This window comes from Lynx canadensis, chromosome D1 (genome assembly GCF_007474595.2).
Source record: "Lynx canadensis isolate LIC74 chromosome D1, mLynCan4.pri.v2, whole genome shotgun sequence".
NCBI classification, from domain to species: domain Eukaryota; kingdom Metazoa; phylum Chordata; class Mammalia; order Carnivora; family Felidae; genus Lynx; species Lynx canadensis.
This window is the reverse complement of record NC_044312.2, coordinates 39,567,550-39,594,936: the sequence shown is the minus strand read 5'-3', so window position 1 is coordinate 39,594,936 and position 27,387 is coordinate 39,567,550. Positions and strand designations below refer to the sequence as shown.

The 27,387-nt window shown below is 43.0% G+C and overlaps 2 protein-coding genes across 2 annotated transcripts in view; both read left to right on the top strand.

Moving 5' to 3' along the window:
- HEPHL1 (hephaestin like 1) overlaps nucleotides 1–14,112 on the top strand; it is an 82,264-nt gene extending 68,152 nt beyond the window's left edge. Inside the window, exons 16-20 of the mRNA XM_030333633.1 lie at nucleotides 6,007–6,229; nucleotides 7,775–7,914; nucleotides 12,202–12,364; nucleotides 13,056–13,118; nucleotides 13,215–14,112. Of these exons, the coding sequence (XP_030189493.1) occupies nucleotides 6,007–6,229; nucleotides 7,775–7,914; nucleotides 12,202–12,364; nucleotides 13,056–13,118; nucleotides 13,215–13,417 (792 nt within the window). The 3' untranslated portion in view covers nucleotides 13,418–14,112. The remainder of the gene's footprint in view (nucleotides 1–6,006; nucleotides 6,230–7,774; nucleotides 7,915–12,201; nucleotides 12,365–13,055; nucleotides 13,119–13,214) is intronic.
- Nucleotides 14,113–19,597: 5,485 nt separating this feature from the next.
- PANX1 (pannexin 1) overlaps nucleotides 19,598–27,387 on the top strand; it is a 50,460-nt gene continuing 42,670 nt past the window's right edge. The window contains exon 1 of the mRNA XM_030331799.2: nucleotides 19,598–20,031. Coding sequence (XP_030187659.1) covers nucleotides 19,851–20,031 — 181 coding nt within the window. The 5' untranslated portion in view covers nucleotides 19,598–19,850. The remainder of the gene's footprint in view (nucleotides 20,032–27,387) is intronic.

The following is a 27,387-nucleotide window of genomic DNA, read 5'->3' as shown; positions in this document are numbered from 1 at the left end:
TTGTATCCCTGGAATAAATCCCGCTTGATTGTGGGGAATGATTTTAAGTGTACTGTTGAATTCTGTTTGCTAATATGTTGTTGAGGATTTTGGTATCTTTGTTCATCATAGATATTGGCCTGTGGCTTTGGGACTTTGTTTTGTTTTGGTGTGGTTTGGTAGTGTCTTTGTGTGGTTTTGGTATCAGGGTGACATATTGGCCTTGCCCACCTGCAAGCCCATGGCAGTCTCAGACAGGCCCCTCGATAGCCTAGGGACCAGACCCTGCCCTGTACATCCACAGCAGGTCATTGCAGCTCACTGCACTGAAAGCAAACATGTCTCTGCCACAACAATAGGAAGCACACAACTCACATACGAAACATCCCTGTATCACATGGTTCTGGTGATGGGAGGACAATGTGTTACAGGGCATTACAGTACATCTTTTACAAAGGCCACCATTTTCAAGAGCAGGAGATGTGGTTGACCTCTCCATTACATAGAAACACAGAGAGTTAGACAACATGAAGGGACAGAGGAATAGGTCCCAAATGAAAGAATAAGACACAATCATAGCAAAAGAGCTGAACGAAATGGAGATAAACAACATGCTTAATAAAGAATTCAAACCAATGGTCATAAAGATACTGGGCTTAAGAGTGGATGAACTCAATGAACACTTCAACAAAGAGATAGAAAATACAAAAATGAACCAGGCATGGTCAGGCATGAAAAATTCAATAACTTAAATAAAAAGAAATACACTACAGAGAATCAACAGCAGATTACAAGATGCAGAAGAATGGATTAGTGATCTGGAAGACTGGGTAATGGAAAGCAATCAAGCAGAAAAATAAAAAAAAATAAAATAGAAAGAATAATAAAAAATGAGGATAGGTTAAGGGACCTCAGCGACAACATCAAGCATAATACCATTCACATTTTAGGGATCCCAAAGAAGAAAAAGGGGAGGAGAAAACTTACTGGAAGAAATAATAGCTGAAAACTTCCCTAATCTGGGAAAGGAAACAGACATCCTGAACCAGGAAGCACAGAGGGCCACTGATAAGATTAACCCAAGGAGGTCCACACCAAGACATATAATAATTAAAATGGCAAAAAGTAATGATAGAGAGAGAATTTTAAAAGCAGCAAGAGAAAAGAAAACAGTTACATACCTGGGAAGCCCTATAAGGTTAAACAAATCTTTGAAATGTAGCCATACCAGTTTTTAACAGGAAGTTTATAGCAATACCTCAAGAAATAAGAAATAGCTGAAATAATCTAGCCTTACACCTAAACGAGCTAGAAAAAGAAGAACAAACAAAGCCCAACACTAGTAGAATAAAGAAAATAATAAAGATCAAAGCAGAAGTAAGTGAAATAAACACACACACACACACACACACACACACACACACACATACACAAAACAATAGAAAAGATCAATGAAACCTGGAGCTAGTTCTTTGAAAAGATCAACAAGATTGATAAAACTTTAGCCAGACACATTCAGAAGAAAAAAAAGAGAGAGGACTCAAATAAAATCCGAAATGAAAAAGGGGAAATAACACCTAACACCACAGAAATACAAAGGATTATAGGGAGAATACCATAAAAAATTATATGCCAACAAATTGGACAACCTAGAAGAAATGGATAAATTCCTAGAAAGATAAAATCTTTCAAAACTGAATCAGGAAAAAATGGAAAAATTTAACAGACCAATTACTAGTAATGAAATTTAATTGGTAATCAAAAAACTCCCAACTAACAAAAGTCCAGGACCAGATGGCTTCGCAGGTGAGTTAAATGATACATTTAAAGATTTAATATGTATTTTTCTTAAACTATTCCAAAAATAGAAGAGGAAGGAAAACTTCCAAATGCATTCTACAAGGCCAGCATTATCCATATATCAGTATACTTTTGATATTAAAATTTTTTTTACCAAGTTTATTAGTCTTAGCCAGCTTGACTCACATAAAATTTCCTTCCCAAGATTCCCTTTTACAAACCTTCTACAATTTCCTTTTTCAAATCCAAATTTTGTCCTTTGTTTTTTCTCTTCCTTAGTTTGAAATAACCAGCCTCGCTTTAGGACAAAATTAGTTTCCTTTCCCTCAACAAAAATGCATCTCCATTTCTCATATCTTCTTTTACCAAAAGCACACAGCCTAGTTTCCTTGTGAACAGAGTTGTTGCCTTTATTGTTTCTAGTAGCTTACGTATATTGAATTTTTAAACATTAAACACCTTAATTTCTAGTGAAAATAAAAAAGTAAATAATTGTTAGCTTTTACGTTGGTGTTTTGTGGTTTGGCAAATTTAAAATACATTTCATACGACACCCAGAAACCAATTTGACAATAAATTTCATATTAAAAAAATAATAAAATAAAATACATTTCATAATTTGTAGCAATATATTCTTCCACATAGCAAATTTGTTAACATGGCATAAAACTTGTTTACTAATAGACCTCAATTTCTGGGCCAGTGTTTTGGTGATGGACCCCTCGGAGGGTATAATGAGGAAGGCCTAGGTATTGTTTTAGATACCTTTTGCATCTTTGTTTTTTTCATTGGCCTTTTGCAAGGAAAATTTTTTTAATGTTTTCTTTATTTTTGAGAGAGAGAGAGAGAGAGAGAGAGAGAGAATCCAAAGCAGGTTCCAGGCTCCGAGCTGTCAGCACAGAGCCCAGTGTAGGACTTGAGCTCACAAACCATGAGATCATGATCTGAGCTGAAGTCAGACACTTAAGCAATTGAGCCACCCAGGTGCCCCTTGCAAGGAAAATTTTAATGAAGCTATTTTGGAATCTTAAAGCCTTTTGGAAGCTTTTACACACCAAATAAAATAAGTATCCCTTTCTGTTTGATTTGGAAACCCTTGTTTTTAAGTGAACTTCTTAAATAAATTATTTTGTCTCATTGGAATGTTCCCCATAATGGCCATTATAATTCTAGGTTGTCTTTAGTTAGATTTTGCCATTTTGTTAATATTTATAGTTTCTGGGAAATAGTTCTAAGACATAAAATAAGCAGGTGTGCCAGAAGGTGGCATGCTCAACTCTTTGGAATTTGAGGACCCCATTTTTTTTAAGCTAAGCTTTTGGGTCTCTTGGAGCCAAACTAATACCTATGGGGGATGTGCCACTGGGTTGGGGATTATGTGGTGTTTTACAAAGTACCTCTGTGCACAGACATTTTCTTAAGTTGGTGAGTGACCTAGTGTCAATCTAACCCATTGCATGACCAACTTATCCTACCACAGGAGTCTTAGAGTTAGGTAACAGATGTTGTAACAGCTTTTACGTGCTCAACCCGTGCCCACCAATTTTGTAGCTTTTGGCTTCCAATTTTCCATTAGCAACAGACTACACAAAGCAAGTAAAAAAAATTGTATTTTGGACACCGTGCGGTTTTTAAGTTGGATCCAGTCTGATTCCAGCCAATAACCACCAGCAATTACAAATGTGGAATTTGGGGACTGAACCAAGGGCTGGAGATTCCAATCATATGGGGAACTGTAGAAAGCTAATTAGGTTGGGAACTTGACACAAAGAGAGTGAAACTCAGAACTACGAAAAACTTTCCTACAGTCCTCAGAAACGGCAATAAAGACAGAATTCAAAGGGTTTGCAGGTACCATGCCTGTGTTTCTCATTGTCCCTGATGCCATCAGGAATGTACTTTGGATTCCATCATGGCTACCAATGCTCTTAAAAAACAAAACTCAATTGACTACATTTTAGAGTTCCTATTAGCTTTATTCAGTGTCTCACGAATCAAGCAGCATCCCATCTGGCAGATAGAAGAGAGCGCCAAAGAGCTGCACAAAATAACTTTCATAGGCAGAGGGGGGTGGGATAAAGAGGTTTCTAGTAAAGAGTGGATTGTGTCAAGGTCACCTTCATTTAGGGGGGATGGCAGAAGTCTATGAGGCAGATTACCTCACTAGTGATGACCATGTCATTCCAGATTAAGATTCCACTCCTGGGAGAGGCTGAAATTGTATGGGCTTAGCACAAGTGATTCCATTTGGAGCCCATTGTCTCTGTTAACAGTGGCTGTGACCGAAACAGCATGGCCAACCAAGTAAAAAGTATTTACCATCTGGTGCTTTACCAAAAAACGTTTGCCAACCCTTATCTAAAATATACGTTACACACACACACACACACACACACACACACACGAAATCCCAACATTTCAGTTGCCAAATTTAGAACTTACAAGGTAGCTGGAAGCAAAAGAGAATATGTAAATAGATAACTATAAAATAAAAATATGTATTAATGGAGTTTATATCACAGATTTTGATGTGTGAAATCTACCATTTTTAAGGCATTAACCATGTTATTATCTGGACTCAGGAAGGAAAGCACGCTCCAAACATAATAACCAAAACTATAAACTATTTGAATAATAAATAAACTGAAGATTCAATATTGAATTCAAGTCAACTATGTATATATAAAACAACTAGTCTCGAATTTTAGGTCGCAAGTCAAAATCCTAACTAAAGGCGTATCTGACATATAATGAAGCATTGCCCATTATTTAAAAAAGGTGAAGGATTATCTAACCTTCCTCTAAAATATTAGATGGCTGCATTAGCATCCTTGAGTTGTACTGGACAGTGCAAGAGTTCAGGAGAGAAACACAAGACATTTGAAAAAATAAAGTTATATATTGGAATTATGGGAAACCAACATTTGTTTATTCCTTTGTGCATCCTGATAAATATTTATTGAGCACTTGCAATATGCAAATGGACCTACCAAGTTCTGTGAGGGATGCAAAGTCTTATCTTGAAGGAATTTATCATCTTTGGGGAAAATAATACATGTGCACACCCATAATTATAATGCAACTTGGAATCTGGTGAGTTCAGTAGGAGTACAGAGCTATATAGGAGACATTGGAAAGGGAGTCTAAGAAGAGAGAACATTATGAGCAAAGTTGAAAATAGGAAAATAAAAGGTATGTTTGGAAAATGTTGAGCATCCTATTGGCTATCATATAAGGTAGGAAAGGAAAGCAGTTTGGGGATTATAAGATAGAAAAATCCATTGGTGGAGCACATGAGGGGCTTACAGCCCTGTCAAGGATTTGTATTTTATGCAGTAGGAATATCATGGGAAAATCACTGATGACTGGTAGATATGGGGGTGATGAGAGTAAGCTGATGGTGCTCAAAAAGATAGGCAGCAGGTGAGGTGAGCCAGAGACCACAGAGGAACTGATTTCTAATCCAGGGTGACGCATTAAGATACTACACTAGATGGATGGCAGATGGAATGGAAAGAAAGTCACAGAAAGGAGAAGCATTGTGAAGGGAAAAGAAACATAAGATTTGACAGCAAGCGAGATGGGACAACGTGAGAAAGAAGTAAGAATTAAACACTGAAATGAAGTTTTCTGACTTAAATGACAGGAAATAGCATAGTGCTGTCAACAGAAATAGAGAGTTCCAGAGAAGGAAATGGTCTGAGGGAAATAATAAAATCCACTATAAAAATGCTCAGCAGATTGAATTGTTGCAGGAAGTACATCCAGATGGAATATCTAAATAGGCAGTTGGACATGTGGGAGTTTTCGTTCAAAAGAAAGCTTAGGGGCTGAACAATTTGACGTGGAAGTCATCCATGGTCCCATATAATTTTCTAATTATCCTGTTCACTTTTACACATAGAAAATGGAATATAAACATCTGCATGTAGTCTCACTTGAAAAGCAAACAAGAAAATAAAAATAAGAATTAATTTATTCAACAAATATTTGAGTATCTTCTATGTACTAGACACTGGACTATGCTCTGGAGACTCAGTGATGATGGAAGGACACAGCCTCAGCCCTCAAAGAGGTCACTCTGTAGTTCATCTTTAGGAACACTCAAGGCTTCTTAATACTTATTTTGTGGCCAATAGTCTTTTCACAATGACTCTCGTACGAGCATGCAATCTGTATTATTAAACTATGTAAAGGCTCTTCTAATTCAGTTTATTTTTCTTTCAGGATACGTATAGCGGTTTGATGGGTCCTCTGATTATTTGCAGAGAAGGGGTATTGAATGAAAAGGGAAGAAGAAGCGATGTTGATTATGAATTTGCTCTCCTGTTTTTGATATTTAATGAGAATGAATCCTGGTATCTGGATGACAATATTAAGAAGTATCTCAATAAAGATCCACGAGATTTTAAGCACACTGACGATTTTGAAGAGAGCAACAAAATGCATGGTACACCAGAGGTTTAAAAAGAAACCCTTGCTGAGATAAACTCATAGAAATTCCTATAACTGTAGGAAGTCCCCAGCCTCCTTCTCTGAACCTTTCCCATTCCCAGGGGCACCTAGACTGAGGAAAGTCCTCGAAAACTTCCCTTCAGAGGGAATGAACTAAGCCATTGGTTGATTGCCAGCAAGGTCCAGTGAGACTCTGGACCAGTTGTTTAGGGAGCTCTGTCTCTGAAGGCTGGACTCCCTAAACTATAAGCCTATAAAGTAATTCTTAAAAAATGAATCATCACTTATTGGTGTATTTCTATAAGAATACACAATGACATCTAGCTAATCAAATTTAAGGGCGTGGTTTAACTGTTGCTGGGACATGAAGCACCGTGATCAAGTTTCTGTTTTAAAGTGTCTATGTTATTTATTTAATTCTATGTAATTTAAGGTGGTTTTTTTTAATGTTTGTTTGTTTATTTATTTATTTATTTAGAGAGAGGGAGGGAGAGGGAGAGGGAGAGGGAGAGGGAGAGGGAGAGGGAGAGGGAGAGAGACAGAACGCAAGTGGAGGAGGGGCAGAGAGAGAGGGAGACAATCTGAAGCAGGTTCCAGGCTCTGAGCTGTCAGCACAGAACTCACGAACTGCAAAATCATGACCTGAGCTGAAGTCAGATGCTTAACCAACTGAGCCACCCAGGTGCCCCAGTAGTTTCGTTGTTTTTTTTGTTTGTTTGTTTTTTTGTTTTTTAAGAGAGTAATATGTTGACACATCCACACTCTCTGTCCAAGATCTACCTCTGACCAAACGTATACAAAAAGAGGGCTGGCCTGAGATCACAAAATCAGTTCATTGATAACATTGATTAGAATATAGTAGGCTGATTTCTGATTCGGCTACTCTTTCTCCTATAGTTTTGCTTCCCTTTCCCCAAAATTTCTTAGTATGCTCTCTATTTTTAATAAATGTAACTCATTTGGTTGTGCCATGGTGCACAGAATAAAAAGTTAGTAGAAAGAGTGAGAGTTTCCATCATGTCAATCCAGCTTGAATTTGCTTTGGTCATTGTTAGGTCATGGGCTCAGCCCATGTGAAGCTTTCCTGCTTTTGGAAATTCAGGTATTCTTAGGAACTTGCCCTAAACTCGTTCTCAGAAAGCGAAGTATTAAAGAAATGGCTCTTAATTCATTCAATTTTGATTTATATAAACTTGATTCTCTGTGCTTTAGTTCACTCATCTATAGACTGGTATAAGTAATGGCTGCCTCACAAATGAGCCTCTAACCCTCTCCATAAAGAGAATATGCCAAACAAACAAGCAACCAAACAGCACACATTGCTACCCAAGACGTAGCTTTTAAAAATTAACTACTACTTCCCTTTTCTGTCTCTCTTCTATAAGGATTTCTTAGTAATCTGAGTTTTGGGTCTAGAATGGTGGGGACATGTTTATCAGGTAGATGAAAATATCGGTAACCTAAAGATCTTGAACCATTTCTAAAACCAGATTAAGTACTGACCGCTAATTGAAGGCTATTTTGTTTTTCACCTTCCTAGCTATCAATGGAAAGATTTTTGGGAATCTCCATGGTCTTATCATGAATGAAGATACAATGACAAACTGGTATCTGTTGGGACTAGGAAATGAAGTGGACATACATACCATCCATTATCATGCTGAGAGCTTTCTTTTCAAAGTAAGTATAAGGAATATGCTTTGGGGAAGACTTTTTGAACTAAAAGATTCACTTTTTCACTGTGAACAAAGAGAGTTATTTGGCACTAAGGCTTGTGAGGTTCATATTAGAGATTGGAACAGAATAATGTGAGCCCGTCATTGGGTGAGCTCGAGCCCCACATTGGGTGAGCTCAAGGTAAGCAGGAGTCCTGCTTTGGGTAAGCTTGAGCTTCACTTCCCTTTCTCTCTCTAGCCCCCCTCCCCTCAATTTCTCTCTCTCTGCCCCTCGTGGGAGTCTCTCTGTGTCTCTGCCCCTTGCTCACCTGTGCCCCCCCACTCTCTCTCAAAAATAAACAAACAAATAAATAAGTAAGTAAGTTATCCCAAGTGCTTAGTGAAATCTATAAGGAAATAGAATAGAAAAGAATCATCACATCTAATCTGTGGAAGTAACTGCATTGGTCCTTTTCTAGTTATACAAGAAGGAATAAATAGTATATTTAATAAAACATCTATTTTTCCCCTCTGTATATTTATTTATCATAGTTTAAGATACCCAGTATTAGTCTACAGTGACTACAGTTTTACATCTTAAATGGCTATCCTGCTTTTCAGAATTTGGCCTTTTCAACTCACATGTTAAAAAATGTATGAAAATTTATAGAATTCAATAAAATTGTAAAAATTGTAAAAATTCGAAAAAATTGTAAAAATTTACAATAAAATTGTAAAAATTGTAAAAAAATGTAAAAATTATAGAATTCAATAAAATTGCAATTATTTTGTATTATGTCTGTAAACTTGTAAAATTCAGTGTAATTTACATTGAGTAAAAGTCCCTGTTTTGGAAAGCACATACAGTAGTGTCATCTTAAAATAGTGTCATCACCCCCTAAATGTTCGTGTTGCATTTTCTGGAGCCAGCTACTTCTGACTGATTTATTTCCATCTCTCTCGTTTTGCCTTCACGGAAATGTCATATAAATACCACCCATAGCACTTTGAATCTGGCCTGTCGCACTTGGCATAGGCATTTGAACTGCATCCGTCTCGTGTGCATCAACACTGTGTTCTAGTTGATTGTCGAGTAGGAGTCCAGTGGATGAATATACTGCGGTTTGCTAATTCGTTTCCCTATTTAGGGACATTTGGGTCTTTTCTGCGTTGGGGTCATTACAAGTAAAGTCATTATAAATATTTGTATACGTATCTTCCTGTGAACCTAAGGTTTCATTTCCCGTGAGAAAATACCTTGGAGTTGGATTGCTAGACCATGTGATACGTGTACACTTAACTTGATAAGAAACTGCCAAAATACTTCCACAGAGGCAGTGCCACTTTGCATTCCCACCAGAAAAGTATGGTAGCATCACCCGTGCCATATCCATGTCTGTACTTGGGGTCTTCCATTTTTATTCATTTTTTCTTCACCATCCTATTAAGTAAATAGTGGTATCTCATTGTGTTTTATTTACATTTTCCTAATGGCTAATGATATTGAGCACCTTTTCATGGGCTTATTTACCATCTGCCATCCGTAAACCTTCTTTGGTGAAGTGTCCACATTTTATGCCCATTTTTTAATTTCATTGTTTGTTTCCTTATCGTTGAGTTTGAGGAATTTATACGTACACATACTTTACCTGCTATGCAATTGCAAATATTCGCTCCCAGTTTGTGGCTTATCTTTTCATTTCCTTAATGTTATCTTTCAAAGAACACAAATTATTATTTTTTAATGTTTATTTATTTTTGAGAGAGAGAGAAAGAGAGTGTAAGCAGAGGAGGGGCAGAGAAAGGGAGACAGAATTAGAAGTAGGCTCTCAGTTGTCAGCACAGAGCCCGATGCGGGGCTCGAACTCACAAACCAACAGATCATGACCTGAGCCCAAGTTGGACGCTTAACCGACTGAGCCACCCAGGTGCCCCAAAGAACATAAATTCTTAATTCTGATGAAGTACAATTTATTTTTTTTCTTTTATGCATCATGCTTTTGGTGTCATATCTGAGAAGTCTTTGCTTAACTCAAGGTTACGAGGATTTTCTTCTAGCAGTTTTATAGTTTTAGGCTTTATATTTAGACCTCTGATCCATTTTAACGTTCATATACGGTCAAGGTTTAATTTTTGTATATGGATATCCAGTCATTCCATCACCATTCATTGAAAAGGCCACTGTGTCAAACTCGTATCGATTGTATATATGTGGGTGTGTTCGGGGACTGTCTATTCTGTTACATTGATCTACGTCTCTGTCCTTTCTTGAATACCACCCTGTCTTCATTACGTTAGTATGATAGCCAGTCTTGAAATCAGGTGGTGATTATTTTAGCTATTCTAGATCTTTGCCTTCCCATATAAATTTTAGAAACGGCCTATTGATTCCTATTAAAAAATCCCACTGCAATTTTGATTGGAATTGCATTGAACCTGTACATTGGCTTGAGAATTGATATCTTAACAATATTGAGTCTTCCAATTCGTGAACGTGGCATACCTCTCCGTTTATTTAGATCTTCTTTGATTTCTTTCTTCAGTGTTTTGTAGTTTCAGCATACATATCTTGCACATATTTTGTTGGATTATTGCCTGAGTAATATCATAGGTTTTGGTGATAGTATAAGTGGTATTGTCTTTATTTCAATTTTTAATTGTTCATTGCCAATATACAGAAATATAATTGATTTTTGTATAATCGACTTTGTATCCTACAACTTTGCTAAATAGTTCTAGTAGCTTTTTTGTAGATTTGGGGGTGATGGTTTCCTGCATAAGCAATCTTCTTTTCTGTGAATAGAGATGGTTTTATTTCTTTATTTTCCATTTGTATACTTTTTATTTCTTTTCTTCCCTTATTGTACTGGCTAGGACCTCTAGGATAATGTTGCATATGATTAGTGATGGGGGGAAAGGATTCAGTCATTCATCATTAAATATAAAGTTATCTGTAGGGTTTTTTTTTCTTCCAATAGATCCTATTAACAAGTGGAAGAAGTTTCCTTCTAATCTTAGTTTGCTGATGGTTTTTATCATGAACAGATGGTAAATTCTATCAAATGCTTTTTCTGCATCTATTGAGATGGTCACATTTTTCTTCTTTAGTCTGTGAATTATTTTCTTTAGTGCATTGGTGATTTACATAGATTGATTTTCAAGTTTTGAAACAGTTTTCAATCTCAGGATTGTCATAATGCATTATCCTTTTTATATATTGTTGGATTCAAGTTGCTAGTGTTTTTTTTAAAGGATTTTACATTTATTTTCATGAAGAATATTGGTTGTAGCTTTCTCTTCTAGTAAAGTATTTGTATGATTTGGGTATCAGGGTAATGCTGGCCTCATAAAATTAGTTAGAAGTGATCTCTCCTCTTCTATTTTCTGGAAGAGTTTGTTTAGAATTGGTATTATTTCTGCTTTAAATGTTTGGCAGAATTTGCCAATGAAGCCATATGGACCTAGAATTTTAACTTGTTGGAAAGTCTTAATGTAATTTCAGTTTCTTTAACAGATAATCTGAATAGTGACGTGAGGCAGTTTTCATCTTAAGGAATTTGTTCATACCACCTAAGTTGTAGAATCACAGTTATTCATAATATTCCTTTATTATCCTTTTTAATGTCTGAAAGGCCTTAGTGATGTCCCCCTCTTTCATTCCTAGTATTTGTAATCTGTGGGCTTTTTTTTCTTGGTCTGTTTGTCTATGAGTTTGTATTCATTTTTTATTCCTGTGTAACAAATTACTCCAAAACTTAGTGGCCTAAAACAACAAACACTAACTCACAATTTTTCGGGTCGGAAATCTGGAAGTAGTTTAACTAGTTGGTTCTGATTCAGCATTTCTCATGAGGCTGCAATCAAGATGTCGGCTGGAGTTGCAGTCATCAGGTTTGACTGGGACTGGAGAACCCACTTCCAAATTCACTCACAGGGCTGTTGACTGAAGGTTTCAGTTCCTCACCACATGGGTATGGCACAGGAGCTGACTTCCCCCAGGCTGAGTGATCCAAGAGAAGGGAGCAAGAGAGAGGGTCTAAATCTTTTGGAAGTAGAATGCCATCACTTCTGGCGCACACAGCTGGTCTCAGAGACCGACTCTCACACACCGTAGAAGGGGACTACAAAGGTTATGAATATCAGGACGCAGGGATCATTGGGGGCCATTGTGGAGGATGGTTACCACAAGGTTTATCACTCTTACTGACCTGTTCAAAGAACCAGCTTTTGCTTTCTTTGATTTACCTCTATTATTTTTCTATTCTCAATTTTATTGCCCTCTGCTCTTATCTTTATTACCTTCTTTCCACAGATAGATAAATCTTACCGAGAAGATGTGTATGATCTCTTTCCTGGGACATTCCAAACCATTGAGCTGTTTGCAGATCACCCAGGGACATGGCTGTTACACTGTCATGTGTCTGACCACATCCACGCTGGCATGGAAACAACTTACACGGTCCTTCGGAACATAGGTACTGTTTTCTGTCAGTGATGATGGGCGATAGCACCGGGCTTCCTGTACGCCCTGAAAATAGGGGGCACCAGACCCCCCAAGAGCTCAGAGTCAAGTAAGAGAAACAGACATATAAATAGTAACTATAAGGAGTGCCTGGGTGGTTCAGTCGGTTAAGCATCTGACTTCAGCTCAGGTCATGATCTCACAGATGGTGAGTTCCAGCCCCACCTCGGGCTCTGCACCGACAGCTCAGAGCCTGAAGCCTGCTTCGGATTCTGTGTCTCCTCTCTCTCTGCCCCTCCCCCGTTTGCACTCTGTCTGTCTGTCTGTCTCTCATAAATAAATAAATACATAGATAGTAACTATAATAGAACGCGATACATGCCAAAATAGAGTACAGAGGACAGGTTCAGTGGCAGCAGTAGGAGGTAATGGTTTATAGTTTGGGGGGGGATGAGCAAACATTCTAGAGGCTATAATGCTTCAGCTGGGTCTTAATGGGTGGGCAGAAGCTTGAAAGGTAGATGGGGTAAGAACAGCATGTGCACTGGTGTGAAGTAGAAAAGGGAGAATTTCAGAAAGACTTGCGGATACAAATGGGATAAAATCCTCATTGGTACAATGAAATAACTCTTGAAATAACTCACGTCATGAAAAGAATCTACTTCCGTTGTTTATAAAACAATCACCTTGTCTTCTTTGTGCAGACAACAGGATCCCTTACTCCACCAAGTCTCCGTCTGGAGCAGCGTCCACAGTGCCCCCCAACGGTAATGATACCCTCCCCGAATCCTGCATGTGAGTGGTCAGTGTTCACTCCCTGGGGAAAGGCAGAGGACTGACACCTCACCTCTTCTTGTTCACAGAAGAACCTGGCAAGGAGCAGCTCTATTTCTTTGGCAAGAATCTGGGTCCTAGGGGAGCCAAAGCAGCCTTGGTCATCCTCTTCATCATCGGCCTCCTCCTCCTGGCCTCCACAGTGGTTCTCTCCCTCAGTCTGCACTCTGCAAGGAAGCGCGTTGTGTACCAGGAAGTCCAGTCCTGCGCACTCCCCACGGATGCTCTGTGACCCGGCTGGCCTTCCTCAGCAGGGAAACTGGACAAGATATCGTTCATCGAGAAAGGTTTACATTATTCCTGGATCAGGCTCTGATCGTCCGGAACACAAAGCAATTTGCTTTTACTTATTTATTTTTTAATGGGCTGTGAATAATCCTCAGGTATGAAAAACAGAAAGGAGAATAGGTGTGACCGAGAAAACACACTCGGCCTGTTCTCTGAATGAATTTGCTGAAGTGGGGAAACCCTCTGAAAGGCATCTTTATTTTCCATTTCTCGTAATTCTTAGATTAGACAGTGCTTCCTCAGCTAACCGTCCCAAGTTTCCAGAAGGACGACCTTGGGAAAAGAGTTATAAGTCCTCAGACATCTAACGGGAGTAGCACTGATTTTTCAACACTGTTATGTAAGACGCTTCTCTTAGTCATTCCAGGGAAAATAACTTTCTGAGGAGTTCACGAAAATGTCTAACTCAGTATCTGCTGATAGAATTTGATCAGATGAAGTTTTGGGGAGGCTTTTTGCCAGCTCTCCTGGCCTTTTCCACTTGAATATAAACAGCCTGTGCAGTTTGCCACAGAAGGCAAAGTTATCAGCATTTTAGAAAATAATTGCTGCTGTTTTTATGCAAACCTATAGAGATACTTTAAAGTTTACACCTCACTTACATGTTTTTACAATGTTTCCATTGTAACTTTTTTTTTCCCCAAAAATCATCTAGAGAATTTGTACTTATAGTTGAGAATGTGGAGGGCTGGAAGCTGTAAAATCACAGGCTAGGTTCTCCTGTGATGAGACAGAGACTCCCTAAAAGGTGAGTGAGAGATTCTACGAGGGAGGGAAACTTTGCAGAAGGCGAGTCTTGACTTGAGCTCTGAGTCTGATTTTTCATTCGCCTAGCAGGATCTTCCCATGTCTGCATCTTCTAGGAAATAAAAACAGCCTCATCATGTGACAAACACCAGAAAGAATTCATCAGTGCAGCTGACTGGTTGCGAGAAGAGATCTTAAAACATTCTTGATTCCATGCCTCTTAAAGACATAGCCCTTTGTGGGAGGAGAAAACAAAAGAAAAGAAAAGAAAAGGCTAGAAAAAGAGAATACCAGTGGGAAGTTTTTAATCAGTAAATCAGCTTTGAAGATGTGCATTACAGTTTTCAGAAAGGCTCAAATGTACAATTAAAATATCAGCAGCTAAAGTCAACCCATTCCAAGGCAATCCATACTCTCTGTACGCATGCCTAAACATTAGGTTAAGATTGATAAAAGCAACTTTGCTTATGACTAGACTGAGACATTGCCCTTAGCTCGAGGTGCCCTGCGATGCCAATGTCGATGCCAGATGAGTGATATCAGTATATCTGCTTTAGCAGATCATTTGGATGTCCAGGTGAACGAGCAGGACCTAAAAAAATACTCTGGTGGCGGGATATTTCATACTTTCTCATCTTCATCTTGGTGAGGGGAAACGGGTAATTTGATAGAAGCTATAGTCTTATATCAAACAGGATGCGAATGCTAGTAGTTGTTTGCTCGAATGTCATATCGAACAGCGTACCCAAAGGATTTTGAATTCCAGCCTGCTAACCACTGATAATGTGATTTTGTAGTACGTGCTCTCCAGTTTTCATCCGTGTGTAGGCTGTTTACTTTCATAATAATAATTATGATACATGCCTTATTTATAACTCATCTAGACAACAAATTAGTTATTTTTTCCTTTTCTCTTAGTCTATTTTTTTAAATGAAAATGAAACCACAGAGTAGTTTGATCATACATACCATTTCTCTTTTTAATAAAGTTTCCCAGATTATAAGACGGCTATTTGCATTTTTTTTCACTAAATACTACCAATCCCTGGACTTGGCATAGGAGATTGGTTAAAAGAGAACTATCTCTTAGATTTAGCAATTATCTTAGTTGTACATGCTAAAGGAAATGAAACAAAAATAACAATATATCTCCAGGAATAATAGGACTCCCCCCCCCCCCCCCACCAAACATTGTTACCTGAAATGTACCATACTTCTTTCTCTGCCGGGGGTCCTTTGAGAAAATCAGTTACATTTAGATACATCTCCTGTTACAATGCAGGACCTGTCCTTGCTCCTGGCAGGGCCCCTCTCTCACTTGGCTCTGGACCTCACCATTCTTACTTGCTCAAGGACTTCACTCCCTCAATATTTTGTTTTCTCTCTGAGAGGAAGTCGTCAACGGTACCCACCACTGAAAGTAGAAAACAGAGGGCTGTTGTCCTCAATTTCATAACCTAGTTTCTCTGTTCCCTCCGTAGCAGAACTTGCTACCTGTAACCACCTCACCTCCCGCTTTCCTCAACTTATTCCAGGGGCTTCCAATCCAGTGTGCCTTGCTCCCACATCCCAATATGCTGTTGTCAAAGCAACAACCATGATGCCATTTCCAGTGGCTTCTTCCCCATCTTTATTGCCCTCCACCTCTCCGCAACAGTCAGTCGACGGCTCCTTCCTTCTTAACACCCTCTGGTCCCTTGGCTCTTCAACATGAACTCCCACCAGCCTTCCTTCTTCAGTTGTTCTTCCTTCTCAGGCTCTTGCTAGTTCCTTCTCTCCCTTATAACTTAAGTGTTAGCATGCCTCGGGGCTGGACACTGGACCCTCTTCTCTCTTTTGCCCTCTAGGGTAGGCTGAATAATGTCCTCAAAGATTTTGTGTCCTAATCCCTGAACCTGTGTTGCCTTCTATGGCAAAAAGGACTTTGCAGGTATGAATAAGTTAAGGATTCTGAGACAGACTACCTAGATTGGCCATAAATAAAGTCACAGTGTCCTTCTAAAAGGGAAGCAGAGGGAGATTTGACTATAGAAGAAGGCAATGTGACAACTGGAGCAGGACATTATGCTGCTGGCATTGGAGACAGAGGAAGGGGCCACAAACCAACGAATGCTGCTCTAAAACCGGGGAAAGGCAAGGGAACACATTCTCCCCCAGAGCCTCCAGAGGGATCTTGGCCCTGCTGGCACCTTTTGTTCCAGTGAGCATGATTCTGGATTTAAGAGCTCCAGAACTCTTAGAGACTAAATGTGAGCCATCAAGTTTGTGGCAATTTGTTATAGCCTTCTCCATACCTTATTTTATGTATCTTCATGAATCTGAGAACCATCTTTATGCTAGAAAATTAAAAATGTGTTTGGGCTGCAGGCCACAAATCCTGCTCAAGCAGGATCACTGTGGCAGTCTCCTAACCAGCCTCTCCACTGTCACTCTTGTCCCTTCCAACCGCTCCAACAGCTGCAGTGGTGTTCTTCCAGATCTGACCATGTCATTTCCCTGGGGAATACCCTTTGGTGTCTTTCCATTTCACTTTTAATTATATCCAAACTCCTTACCTTGGTCTAAGGCCCAGCCTGATTCGGCCCGTGCCCACCTCTCCAACTTCATCTCCAACTCTTCCCTGATCTTTTATCAGGTCTTGTGCCCTGCTAGTTCTTTCCTGCCTCAGGACCTTTGCACAGGTTGCTTTCTATGCCTGGAATACTCTTCCATTCCCCTCCCTCTCTTTCCTAGCTCATCTGTGAGCTCCCCTGACTGCCCTCTCTAAAGCAGATCTCTCCCCTTGTTATTTCCTATCTCCACTGTTTTCCACTGGAGCAGGGGTGGGGGCAGGGCAGGTGGGGAAGAAGATGTGTCATTCAATCCCAAAATGTACCTTACACTTAGAAACAAAGCAATGTCATCAAAACTAAGGAGAGTCTAAGAAACCGTCATAGCTAAGAGGAGCTAAGGAGACAAAGAAACATAATGTGGTATCCTAGATGGGATCCTACAACAGAAAAAGGATCCTAGGTAAACATTAAGGAGATACGAATAAACTAGATTTTCACTAATATTAACACATCATACTAATATGTTCACGGGAGGGGGAGATGGATGCAGGAAGGAGTGGGGGTAGATGGGAACTCCCTGTACCATCTGTTCAATTTTTCTGTAAATCTAGCGCTATTCTACAAATTAAAGTCTATTTTTTTATTGAAAAGCAGTGTTACACACACTCGTGTGACACCTTAAACAGTAAATTGATAAATGGTTAAACGAATACTGTTAAATTGTAATTGTGATTATCATTAGAAAAGAAAAATAGGGGTGCCTCGGTAGCTCAGTCGGTTAAGCGTCCGACTTCGGCTCAGGTCATGATCTCATGGTTTGTGAGTTTGAGCTCTGCCTTGGGCTGTGTGCTGACTGCTCAGAGCCTGGAGCCTGCTTTGGATTCTGTGTCTCCCTCTCTCTCTCTGCCCCTCCCTTGCTCGTGCTCTTTCTCTCAAAAATAAATAAAACATTTAAAACAAAGAAGGAAAAACAGAGGGCACAAATAACAATATTCCCATAGCATCCATCAATCGCCAGGCACTGTTCTTGGCACTTTACATGTGTTTAACGCATTTGATTCTTAGCACAATCCAAAGAGGCGTAACACTTTACAGATGAGAAAACGGAGGCACAGGAGGATGGACTAACTTTCCAAGGCCCACAGCTAGCAACCAGTAGTGCCAGCATAACAAGAATATACAACAAAGGGCCTAATTCAGTTTATTTACTCAGGGAAGACTTTCCTAAGGCAATGACATCCAGCTGAGGTGAGGAGGGTGCGTTAGGCCAAGCAAAGAGGCTACAATGGCAGTGTCTGGGGCAGGGAAAGGCTTGGAGGAGGCCAGGGGCTTGGCCAACTTGGAAAACTTTAGGGGAAAGTGTGAAGTTTGGTGAGGCAGGCAATGGCCATGCTAAGAAACAGGGATTTTATCCTAAACCCATTGTACACTTTAAGCAGGGGGGTGGGGGGACGTGATCAGATTGGGTCTTTTAAAAGTTCCCTCTGGCAGCTGTGGGAGCAAAGTGGCTCCCACACCTAGGGGATATACTCCTGTATGTGGTAAGGAGACAGGATGGTGGCCTGGATTCCAGTGTTGGAAATGCAGGTGGAGAAAAACCATCAGATTTTCTATATTTAGGAGAGAAGCGCCCGGTGAATTCGGAAATTGGTTATGGCAGCTGGAGAAATGGAAACGTGAGAGGTGGTGCTCGAGGTTTCTGGCTCGGTGGTAGGGGTGGATGGTGGGGCATTCCGCTAGATGGGGAATGGGGAAGACGGGAGTTCCGGTTGAGAGGAAGGGGGGTGGACTGCACTCCTGGCCGTGAGGAGTCTGAGGTCCTGTGAGCCATCCAAGTGCAGAGTTGCGCAAACTGTTGGATGAGCGCTCAGAGGACAGGCCAGGGTGGAGATCTGCTGGAGAGACCTGAGGGCACACGGAGGAGGCCTGCACGGACCTGCCCAGGAACAAAGGGCAGAGAAGGCAGCCCAGGCTAGCCCAGCCCAGCCCGAGGAGCCCTCTCGCTTAAAGGTCCTGTCAGCTCCTAATGTTGCCCGCTAGAGCATCTCCTCGTGTCTACTTCTGCTCCCGCTTACTTCCCGTAAGCGGTTCAGGAGCAGCCGTCCCCAGCCCCACACCCGTTCATTTGCGGACAGCCCGAAGCTGGCTCCCATCCCGAGGCTCTGACTGGGAAGGCTGGAGGCAAAGCGCGGACCGGGCAGCAATAAGGGAAGCGGGAGGCTCCGGCTCACCACGGACCTCGCGCCTCCCCTCGCGCCCAGCCCCTGGAAGGGTCCAGAGTCCCCTCTTCTCTACACCTCTTACGGAAGCCGTTGCTCTTTGAAGCCTTTGCGGCTCCTTTTAACCCGATTCCACCGTGTAGGAGTGTTGCGAGTGGGGCGTCAAGGGGGACCATCCTGTCTCCAGGGTGAGGGGTCGCTTTCAGAAATGATTTCAAAACTCCGGGTCCGGGAAGAGGGGAAGGACGAGGCCGAGAGGGGCCGAGCATTTCCCGAGGTCCCGCCCCGGGGGAAGACCCCTCCGCAGAGGTGCGTCCCGGGGTCGCGCGCCGGCTGCCCGCGTCACCGCGGTTTCCGGCAACTCCACGCCCCCGGCATCTCCGGCTCCCCGGTAGTTCCGGAAGAGCGCGGCGCAGCGAGCGAGCGAGCGCGCGAGCCGGCCGGGGGCGGCTTCTGCCTCCGGAGCGGGGCGGAGGGGTAGCGGGAACGAGGGGAGAGGTTCTCGGGACTGCGGAGGCGGGGCGGCGCGGGGCGCAGGCGGCGCGCGCATCCCGGGGGCCTGCGCGGGCCGAGCGCTCGGGGGGCGGGCCTGCGCCCGAGCGAGCGCGAGAGCTCCTGCGCCCGGGCGCACGGCGCGAGCTGAAGCGGCGGCGCTGTGGCTCGCTGGGAGCCGGGCGTCTGCAGACACAAAGGCTGGTGGGTTGTATGAGCAACCGGGGAGCCGGCAAAGGGAAAGCGAAAGCCGGGGGCGCGGCAGGTGACGGAGAAGGCGCCGCGCAGTCCTCCGAACCCTCCAGACGTCGGCGGTACCGGCGCCTGCACTCCTGCGCCAGTGGGGCCGAACCCGCGCGCCTCAGCCATGGCTATCGCCCACCTGGCCACCGAGTACGTGTTCTCGGACTTCTTGCTGAAGGAGCCCTCGGAGCCCAAGTTCAAGGGGCTGCGGCTGGAGCTGGCAGTGGATAAAATGGTCACGTGCATCGCGGTGGGGCTGCCCCTGCTGCTCATTTCGCTGGCCTTCGCGCAGGAAATCTCGATCGGTAAGGCCAGAGGGGCGGGGAGGGGCGGGTCGGCCTGGCCGGCGCTCTCCGAGGTGCCGGGGTCTGGTGGGAAGTGATTTTACTGCGCGCCCCTGGCAGTCCTGGAGGCTGCGATGGATTGAGCGTTGGGAAGAAAGGTAGCCCCAGTTTTATTCTTTGTCCACGTGGTTCATTTATACCCCTGTGGATCCTGCTTGCATCCCTACTGCTCAGTTCTTCTCTCTGCTCCCCACTGATCCCGACAGCGGCTTAGTGTTCATGTCCCACACTTTGGACCGGCGCCCTTGCCATCCGATTTGTCGAACGGCCTCCTGTCTCCTTCCCGTACCCCTACATTTGTGCAGTTACCTAAAATTTTGTAGCAGAGAAGTTCCTGAGTGGCTGAATAGAGGGTAAGTACTCCATGAAAAGTGTGTGCGCTCTTCATTACCTGACATTTAGTTGATCCTTACTGAGACTTTGGCTCTACAGGGTTGTTGTGAATCATGGGAGAGAACTGCACTTGGCAGATGTCAGAGGGATACCAGAATTCTTCATGGTTTGGGCAGGATTACATGGCCAATAAGAGTCTGGTCTTCCTCAGATGTTCTGACTTACACCATCGAAAAGGATGCTTATGAGTCAACAGGAAGTCAGTGTATGACAGCTAGAGACTGTTCAGTGAGGGAGAAGAGAGACCCGTGGGACTGGGCCTTGGGGAAAGCTTATGTGAGAAATTGTGCTGGTCCTGAGCTCTGGAGCATGGGTGGGAATTGAATAAGCAGAGGTGAGACCTTGGCCAAGATTATGAGATCGCAGAGAATGTTGCATGTTCCTGGAAGGAGAGAGGCAGGAAGGTTAGTCACAGTTCTTGGGATATGAGCATGAATATGGGTCCAGGTCAGTTAGAACAGAAGAGTACAGACTTGATTGTTTCAAAAGTGCAAAGTTACTGTTTGAGCAGAGGATGGACCCGTTGAAAACAGTCCTTAATAAGCCTGATGGTAACATGTAGGGTCTGTGAAGGGAGTTGGAGCTAGGGAGGCCGGATGCCAGAAGCTGGGGCATTGTTTGAGGTCTTGCGCTTGGGTGGGGGCCAGGACTTGAAGGGAAAGGATGGGAAGGGTGACTTAAAAGAGATCAAGGAGCAGTAAGCAGCACTTGGGTACCTAGTTTTTAATGGGCCATGAAGGGAAGAGACTGACCAGAGTTGTTGTAAAGGCTGCAGGCCCGAGTGATTGGAAATGGTGGTTGATTAGGAAAGGGTTGTGGTGAGCTTGATTTTGTGATCTACAGCACTAAGTCGTTAAACTTGGCAGGAAATTGCCAAATTCATTGTGGAAAATAAGTGTTCACCTTGTCTTTGGGCAGGCATAGTCATGGGGTATCCTTCCACCTTCCAGATGGCCAGGAGTTGGGGAGTTCCAATAGAAAGGAAAACCAGCAAGTAGCTTGGGTCCTGGAGATAATCTCTCCCTTCAGCAGGTGTTCCTTGAGTACCAGCTGTGGGCTGGACCAAGGACCCAGGAGTAAAGGATGCATGGTCCCTGTCATGGAGAAGCAACAGTCTTGGGCATCTATCTGATGCCAGGAGGGAGGAGTTGGTTACCCTTTGTGATCAAACTTAATGTCTACCCCGCATATTAGAGGGATTCTGAAGGCAGCTGCACTGGAAGCACTCTCGACACATCCAAGTCGATGGGCTGCCTGAGAGGCATTTGGTTGGCATTGGAAGTGGGCTTACCCAGCAGGAGCCTGACCTTATGCTATGTGCAGAGCACTGCTGTGTGCTGAGTGGGACATGAAAGGACTTTGAGGCATGGTCTTCTTCCCACCCTGCAAGAGTTTACTGTCCGCCTGGGCGCTAGAACAGACATGCTGACAGGTGCCATTCAGCAGCGTGTGACTCAGTGACAAGACAGTGTCGAGCTCCGAGCACCAAGCAGGTGAAGGCTGGCAGGGACTGGGGTGAAGCTGTGGAGAGACCCCCATTCTTCTCAAGGGCTTCAGGACTTCCAGGGAGAGGACAGGCATGTGGGACGAAGCCAGCAGGACTAGGGAAGACCTGTCAGTACTCATTAGATGAAGCCAGAAAGAAAGACATTAGAGAGGAGAAGAGAGGTAACATAAATTAATGCATGGAGTTGGTACAGCGGGGTCATGTCAGGCAGTATTGATTTTTGGGTAATGTCGGCTTTTGTGTAAAAGCAAAAACAAGCAGAGCAATTAAGGAGAACAATAACAAAGAAAGAGAGTAGTAATTTAACATGTTTATTTATTTTTTACTGTTGAGAGAAAGCGAGCGCATGGGCAGGGGAGGGGCAGAGGGAGACGGAGAGAGAGAATCCCAAGCAGGCTCTGCTCTGTCCCACAAACCATGAAGTCATGACCTGAGCCAAAACCGAGTCAGATGCTCAAGTGACTAAGCCACCCATTCTCTCAAAGAATGAATAAATAAACTTAAAAAATTTTTTTTAATCCTCTTTTTTTTTTTTAACATTTTATTTATTTTTGAGAGACAGAGACAGAGCGTGAGTGGGGGAGGGGCAGAGAGAGAGAGACACAGAATCCAAAGCAGGCCCCAGGCTCTGAGCTAACAGCACAGAGCCTAACACGGGGCTCGAACCCACAAACCCCAAGATCATGACCTGAGCCGAAGTCGGACGCTTAACCAACTGAGCCACCCAGGTGCCCCCCCACAATCCTCTTAAGCATAAAATAAATTTTATTTTCCAGTTTCTGAAAACTAAATTTTCCATTAACTGATTTCTACAAAACAGGATGCAGGTTGTAACTGGGTGACAATTTTTACTTTAAGAAAACATTTTTACTTTAAAGAAAAGATTCTAATAAATCTGAAAATTTGCACAGACTTTTTTGAATTAAAAAAGTGTATGCATATGGAAGCAGAGTGTTGAGGACTGGAGAATGTCCTCGTGATAAAACATATTAGGCTTTGTATTAAAGGCTTCTCCTTAGTCTTTGGCCCATTTTCTCACTAGTTCAGCCCACTGGGCTCCTCTCAGAGAAAAAGGGACAGACCCTGCCCAGACCACAGGGACCCGCAGGTGGGGCAGTGAACGACCTTTATTTAGGCCCTGCTGGGTGCTGGCACAAGCGCTGCAGACAGAGTCCCCTCCACAGAGATTCTGGCCCCTTCACTTCCCATGGGCCCTGGTGAGGGGCTGCTTACAGGGATGAGGATTGCTGCAGGGGTGGGGAGCAACAAGGGACTCCACCTTGCTATTTGCCCACAAGGTGTGGGTCATCATAGAAGCGATGAGGTGCAGACGAGCAGAGAGGGGCTGGTGCCCATGGTCAAGGTAAAGGGAACTCCGGTAGCGCCTGTAGCCGCCTGAGGCTGGGACTGCTTACTGATCCTGACTGCCCCGTGATGGAGAGAAGTACAAGCAGAAACATTCTGGAAGGAGTTGCTAGGGGACTTCTTAACCCCTGAGTTGTGGTTGGGAGCATTTTGAAGGCTTTTGGATAGTGAGCCACTGACTGTTGAACTGATGTAAGAATTAAATAACTCCTGGTCTGTTTGGGCCCGATGCTTCTACTCCGCTCTCCTGAAACACTCCAGGCCCTGCTCCCCAGAGGGTAAGTTGGGTATGGAGAAGAACAACCACTCAATTTTACATCACCTGGCACGCAGCAGAAGATGGTCTAAATGTAATTGTGACCGGACTGGGACGATCACGTGGTGGGAGCCCGGCAAGGCAGAACTGACGCTCTGTTTGACCAGCCCTCACTTTTTCTCTCTCCGAGTCTGGCATCATGTCTTGTACGCCACAGGCGCTCAGTCAGAATGTGGTGAAGGAAATGCTGGAGCACGTTCAAGACGCTCTGGGGTCCTCTCTTGGACTGCAGCTGGGCTGAGGGCGAGCAGGGGCATTCCGGGAAAGGGGAAGCATGGAAGAAGGGAAGCCAGGTTCACATGCCAAGGTCAGGCCAGAGGTTGCAGTTGGCAGGTCCTACCCGGTGCCTGGAATTCACCAGCTAGAAGCGTGGGGTCCCTAGTATGGAGAGGGAGATTCCCAGTCGCCGGGATTCCCGGGTCTTTTAAAAATCCAAGTCATGCCTTGTCATGGTTTCCTCCCTAACGTCTGCCCCGGATAATAGCATTGACGGATGTGGGTTATCAAGAGACAGAGCCAAGTTGCCTCACTTGACTTAGAAGTCTAGGTTATATTCCAGGTACCAACAGTTCCCTTCTGCAGTGTTCTGGGGCATGGGGGGAGCTGTGTTTGTAATGTTGAAGGGCTCTACCTCTACTGTGTAGGGTGGATGAATGTCATTCCCTGTGGCCCAGAGAACACACACGTCACCAGTGTGGAAGCTGCAGGGAGACAAAGTTCTGGGCCACAGAAGCCCCCTCATTCTTTTTTTTTTTCATTTTCTTAATATAATTTATTGTCAAGTTGGCTAACATACAGAGTATACGGTGTGCTCTTGGTTTTGGGGGTAGATTCCCATGATTCTTTGCTCACATACAACACCCAGTGCTCATCCCAACAAGTGCCCTCCTCAGTGCCTAACACACCTGTTTTCAGAGAGAGTTTAGGAAACATGCGGGTGACAACTCTGTGTAGAATACAAACGTAAGTAGACTACGTGGCCTTTAAGCTCAGATTCTGAGTATGTATCCAAACTATTGAAGAAAAGTGCTACCTTTCAACGTGAATGGGATTGTGTTCTTGGAGTCTTTTGACGGGGTCTGCGGTGCCCTTGGCTTAGGGCTGTTCAGGGCCTGATGCTGAGATAACTCCTCCTCAGGGACCGCTCTGATTCTCTGGTGCTGTAATCTGGCACGTTAGGCAGCCCTGGGACAGGAGAGCTCCCGTCTGCTGCCAGGATATGCTGCTTGCCCTGAGCCCGGCTGGCTGGAGCAGATGAGCCGTGGGGACAGCCAGCAGGCCCTTGGGAAGGGGTGTTTTGTCTGCCCTTCCCTCCCTGCTGCCCTCCCAGTGAACACCCACGGTTCTGGGCAAAGGGGTTTGGTCTCTCCGGGCTGGCTCCGCTCTTTGGCTGTTTTTACAGGGCACTGCTTCCAGTAAGCAGTGGGGAGGCTGCCAACGAGTACAAATTTTTCAGGGTGAATTTTGTTTTAACTGTTGTATTTTTATTGTACGAATAGTACCTAAATACATTCTCCTGGTAAATAATGCGTAAACCTCCTCCATCATGTGCCGGAGGTAATCGCCATGGACACCTGGTACAGCTGTAAAGCGCTTTCTCTCATTAGTACAACAGGTGTATGCATTCTTTTGAAAACAAATTGAGTCATATGTAGTGGTTTGCTTTTCCCCACATAGTATGTTTTGGAGAGCATTCCATGTTAGTACATAGGCATTGCCTTACTATTAGTCTTTAACTCAAGTATAGTTAACTTACAGTGTTAATATTAGTCTCAGGTATACACTGTAATTACTCAACTCTTCCATATGTTACTCAGTGGTCATCACGACAAGTGTCCCCTTTTCCTCTTTACCCGTTTCACCCATTTCCCCCTCTTGAAACCATCAGTTTGTTGTCTGTATTTAAGAGTGTACTTTGGGGTACCCAGGTGGCTCAGTTGGTTAAGCATCTGGCTCTTGATTTCAGCTCAGGTCATGATCTCATGCTCTATGGGATCAAGTCCTGTATCCTGCTCCGTGCTGACAGCATGGAGCCTGGTTGGGATTCTCTTCTCTCTAACCCTCCCCTGCTTGTGTAAGCACTCTCTCTCAAAATAAATAAATAAACTTTTTTTTTAAAGTATATTTGTCTCTTTTTTTTCTTTATTTCTTAACTTCTACATATGAATGAAATCATAGGGTATTTGTCTTTGCCTCCATCCATGTTCTTACAGAACATAGTATATCCTTATCATAATTCATCTGAGCACTCTCTGAATGATGCACATCTAGGTTCTTTCAAAATTTCTTCTATTAAATTTTTTTTGTGTTTATTTGTTTTTGACAGAGAGACATAACATGAGTGGGGGGTGGGGAGGTGGGGGGAGAGAGGGAGACACAGAATCTGAAACAGGCTCCAGGCTCTGAGCTGTCAGCACAGAGCCCGACGCGGGGCTTGAACTCACAGACCGCGAGATCATGACCTGAGCCGAAGCCAGACGCTCAACTGACTGAGCCACCCAGCCACCCCAAAATTTCTTCTATTAATTAAACACAAGGTTTGTTTGTACATAAGTCTTTGTAAATGCTCCCCTCCTCTCTACATTGAAAGAAGAAACCAGTATCAATTTCCAGGATGAAATCATTTTCCAGGATAGTTGTGCATTCCTGTGTTCTTACTGCAAGTACCAAACACACAAGAGCCTCCACCACTATCTCCCTCTAAATGTGACTCTATCAGAAGATTGGAAGAGGCATTTTGATGTGCTTCCAGCTTTAAGAAAGAAATAGCCTGTTTCAGGAGTAAAATTATAATAGTGGACTTCCTGATGTGTTCTCATAGCACCTATAAGTTTCCTTCCTAGCACTTAACCACAAGTTAGTTAGGTAATTTGTGTAAGTATTTGTTAAATACTGTCTCCCCCTAAGACTGTAAGTTCACTGAGGGCAGGAACCACCTGTCCTCTCTGGTTGACTGCTCCATCCATAGCCTCGAACATAAAACTTGATACGTAGCAGGCGTTTAACAGAGTGTGTGAAGGAATAGAATGAGCAGGGATGTCAGAAGGATTGAATCTCTGTAAATATGGAATTTTATGTATCTTGGAAGAGTCAGTGTTAAAAAATTGTCATAAAAATATTTGAAAACTCTGTATATTATCATTGGAACTGACTAGAATAACAATAATAGAGCAAGGAATTGAACTGAGAGATGATAAGCAAACATTTAGTAATGATGAGATTGGTTTTTAAAACAACTAGAACTTGCCCAGGCAGCATTTGTTCTGTTTTATTCTTTTTATTTATTTATTTATTTATTTTTGAGTATAGTTGATACACAATATTACATTAGTTTCAGGTGTACAAGCTAGTGATTCAACATCTCTATGTGTTACGTTATGCTCACCTCAAGTGTAACTCCCATCTGTCACCATACAGTGCTATCACAGTATTGTTGACTATATTGCGTATGCTGTGCCTTCTCTTCCCATGACTTACTCATTCCATAAGTGGTACCCCTATCTCCCACTCCCCTTCACCAATTTGGCCAGTCCCCCCATGCCCCCTTCTCTCTGGCAACCATCAGTTTGTTTTACATATTTGTAGGCATGGTTCTGCTTTTCATGTATTTGTTTTCACTTATTCATTTGTTTTGTTTATTAGATTCTGCACCTGAGTGAAATCATATGGTATTTGTCTTTCTCGGTCCGACTTATTTCACTTGGCATAATACCCTCTAGTTCCATCTATGGATTGT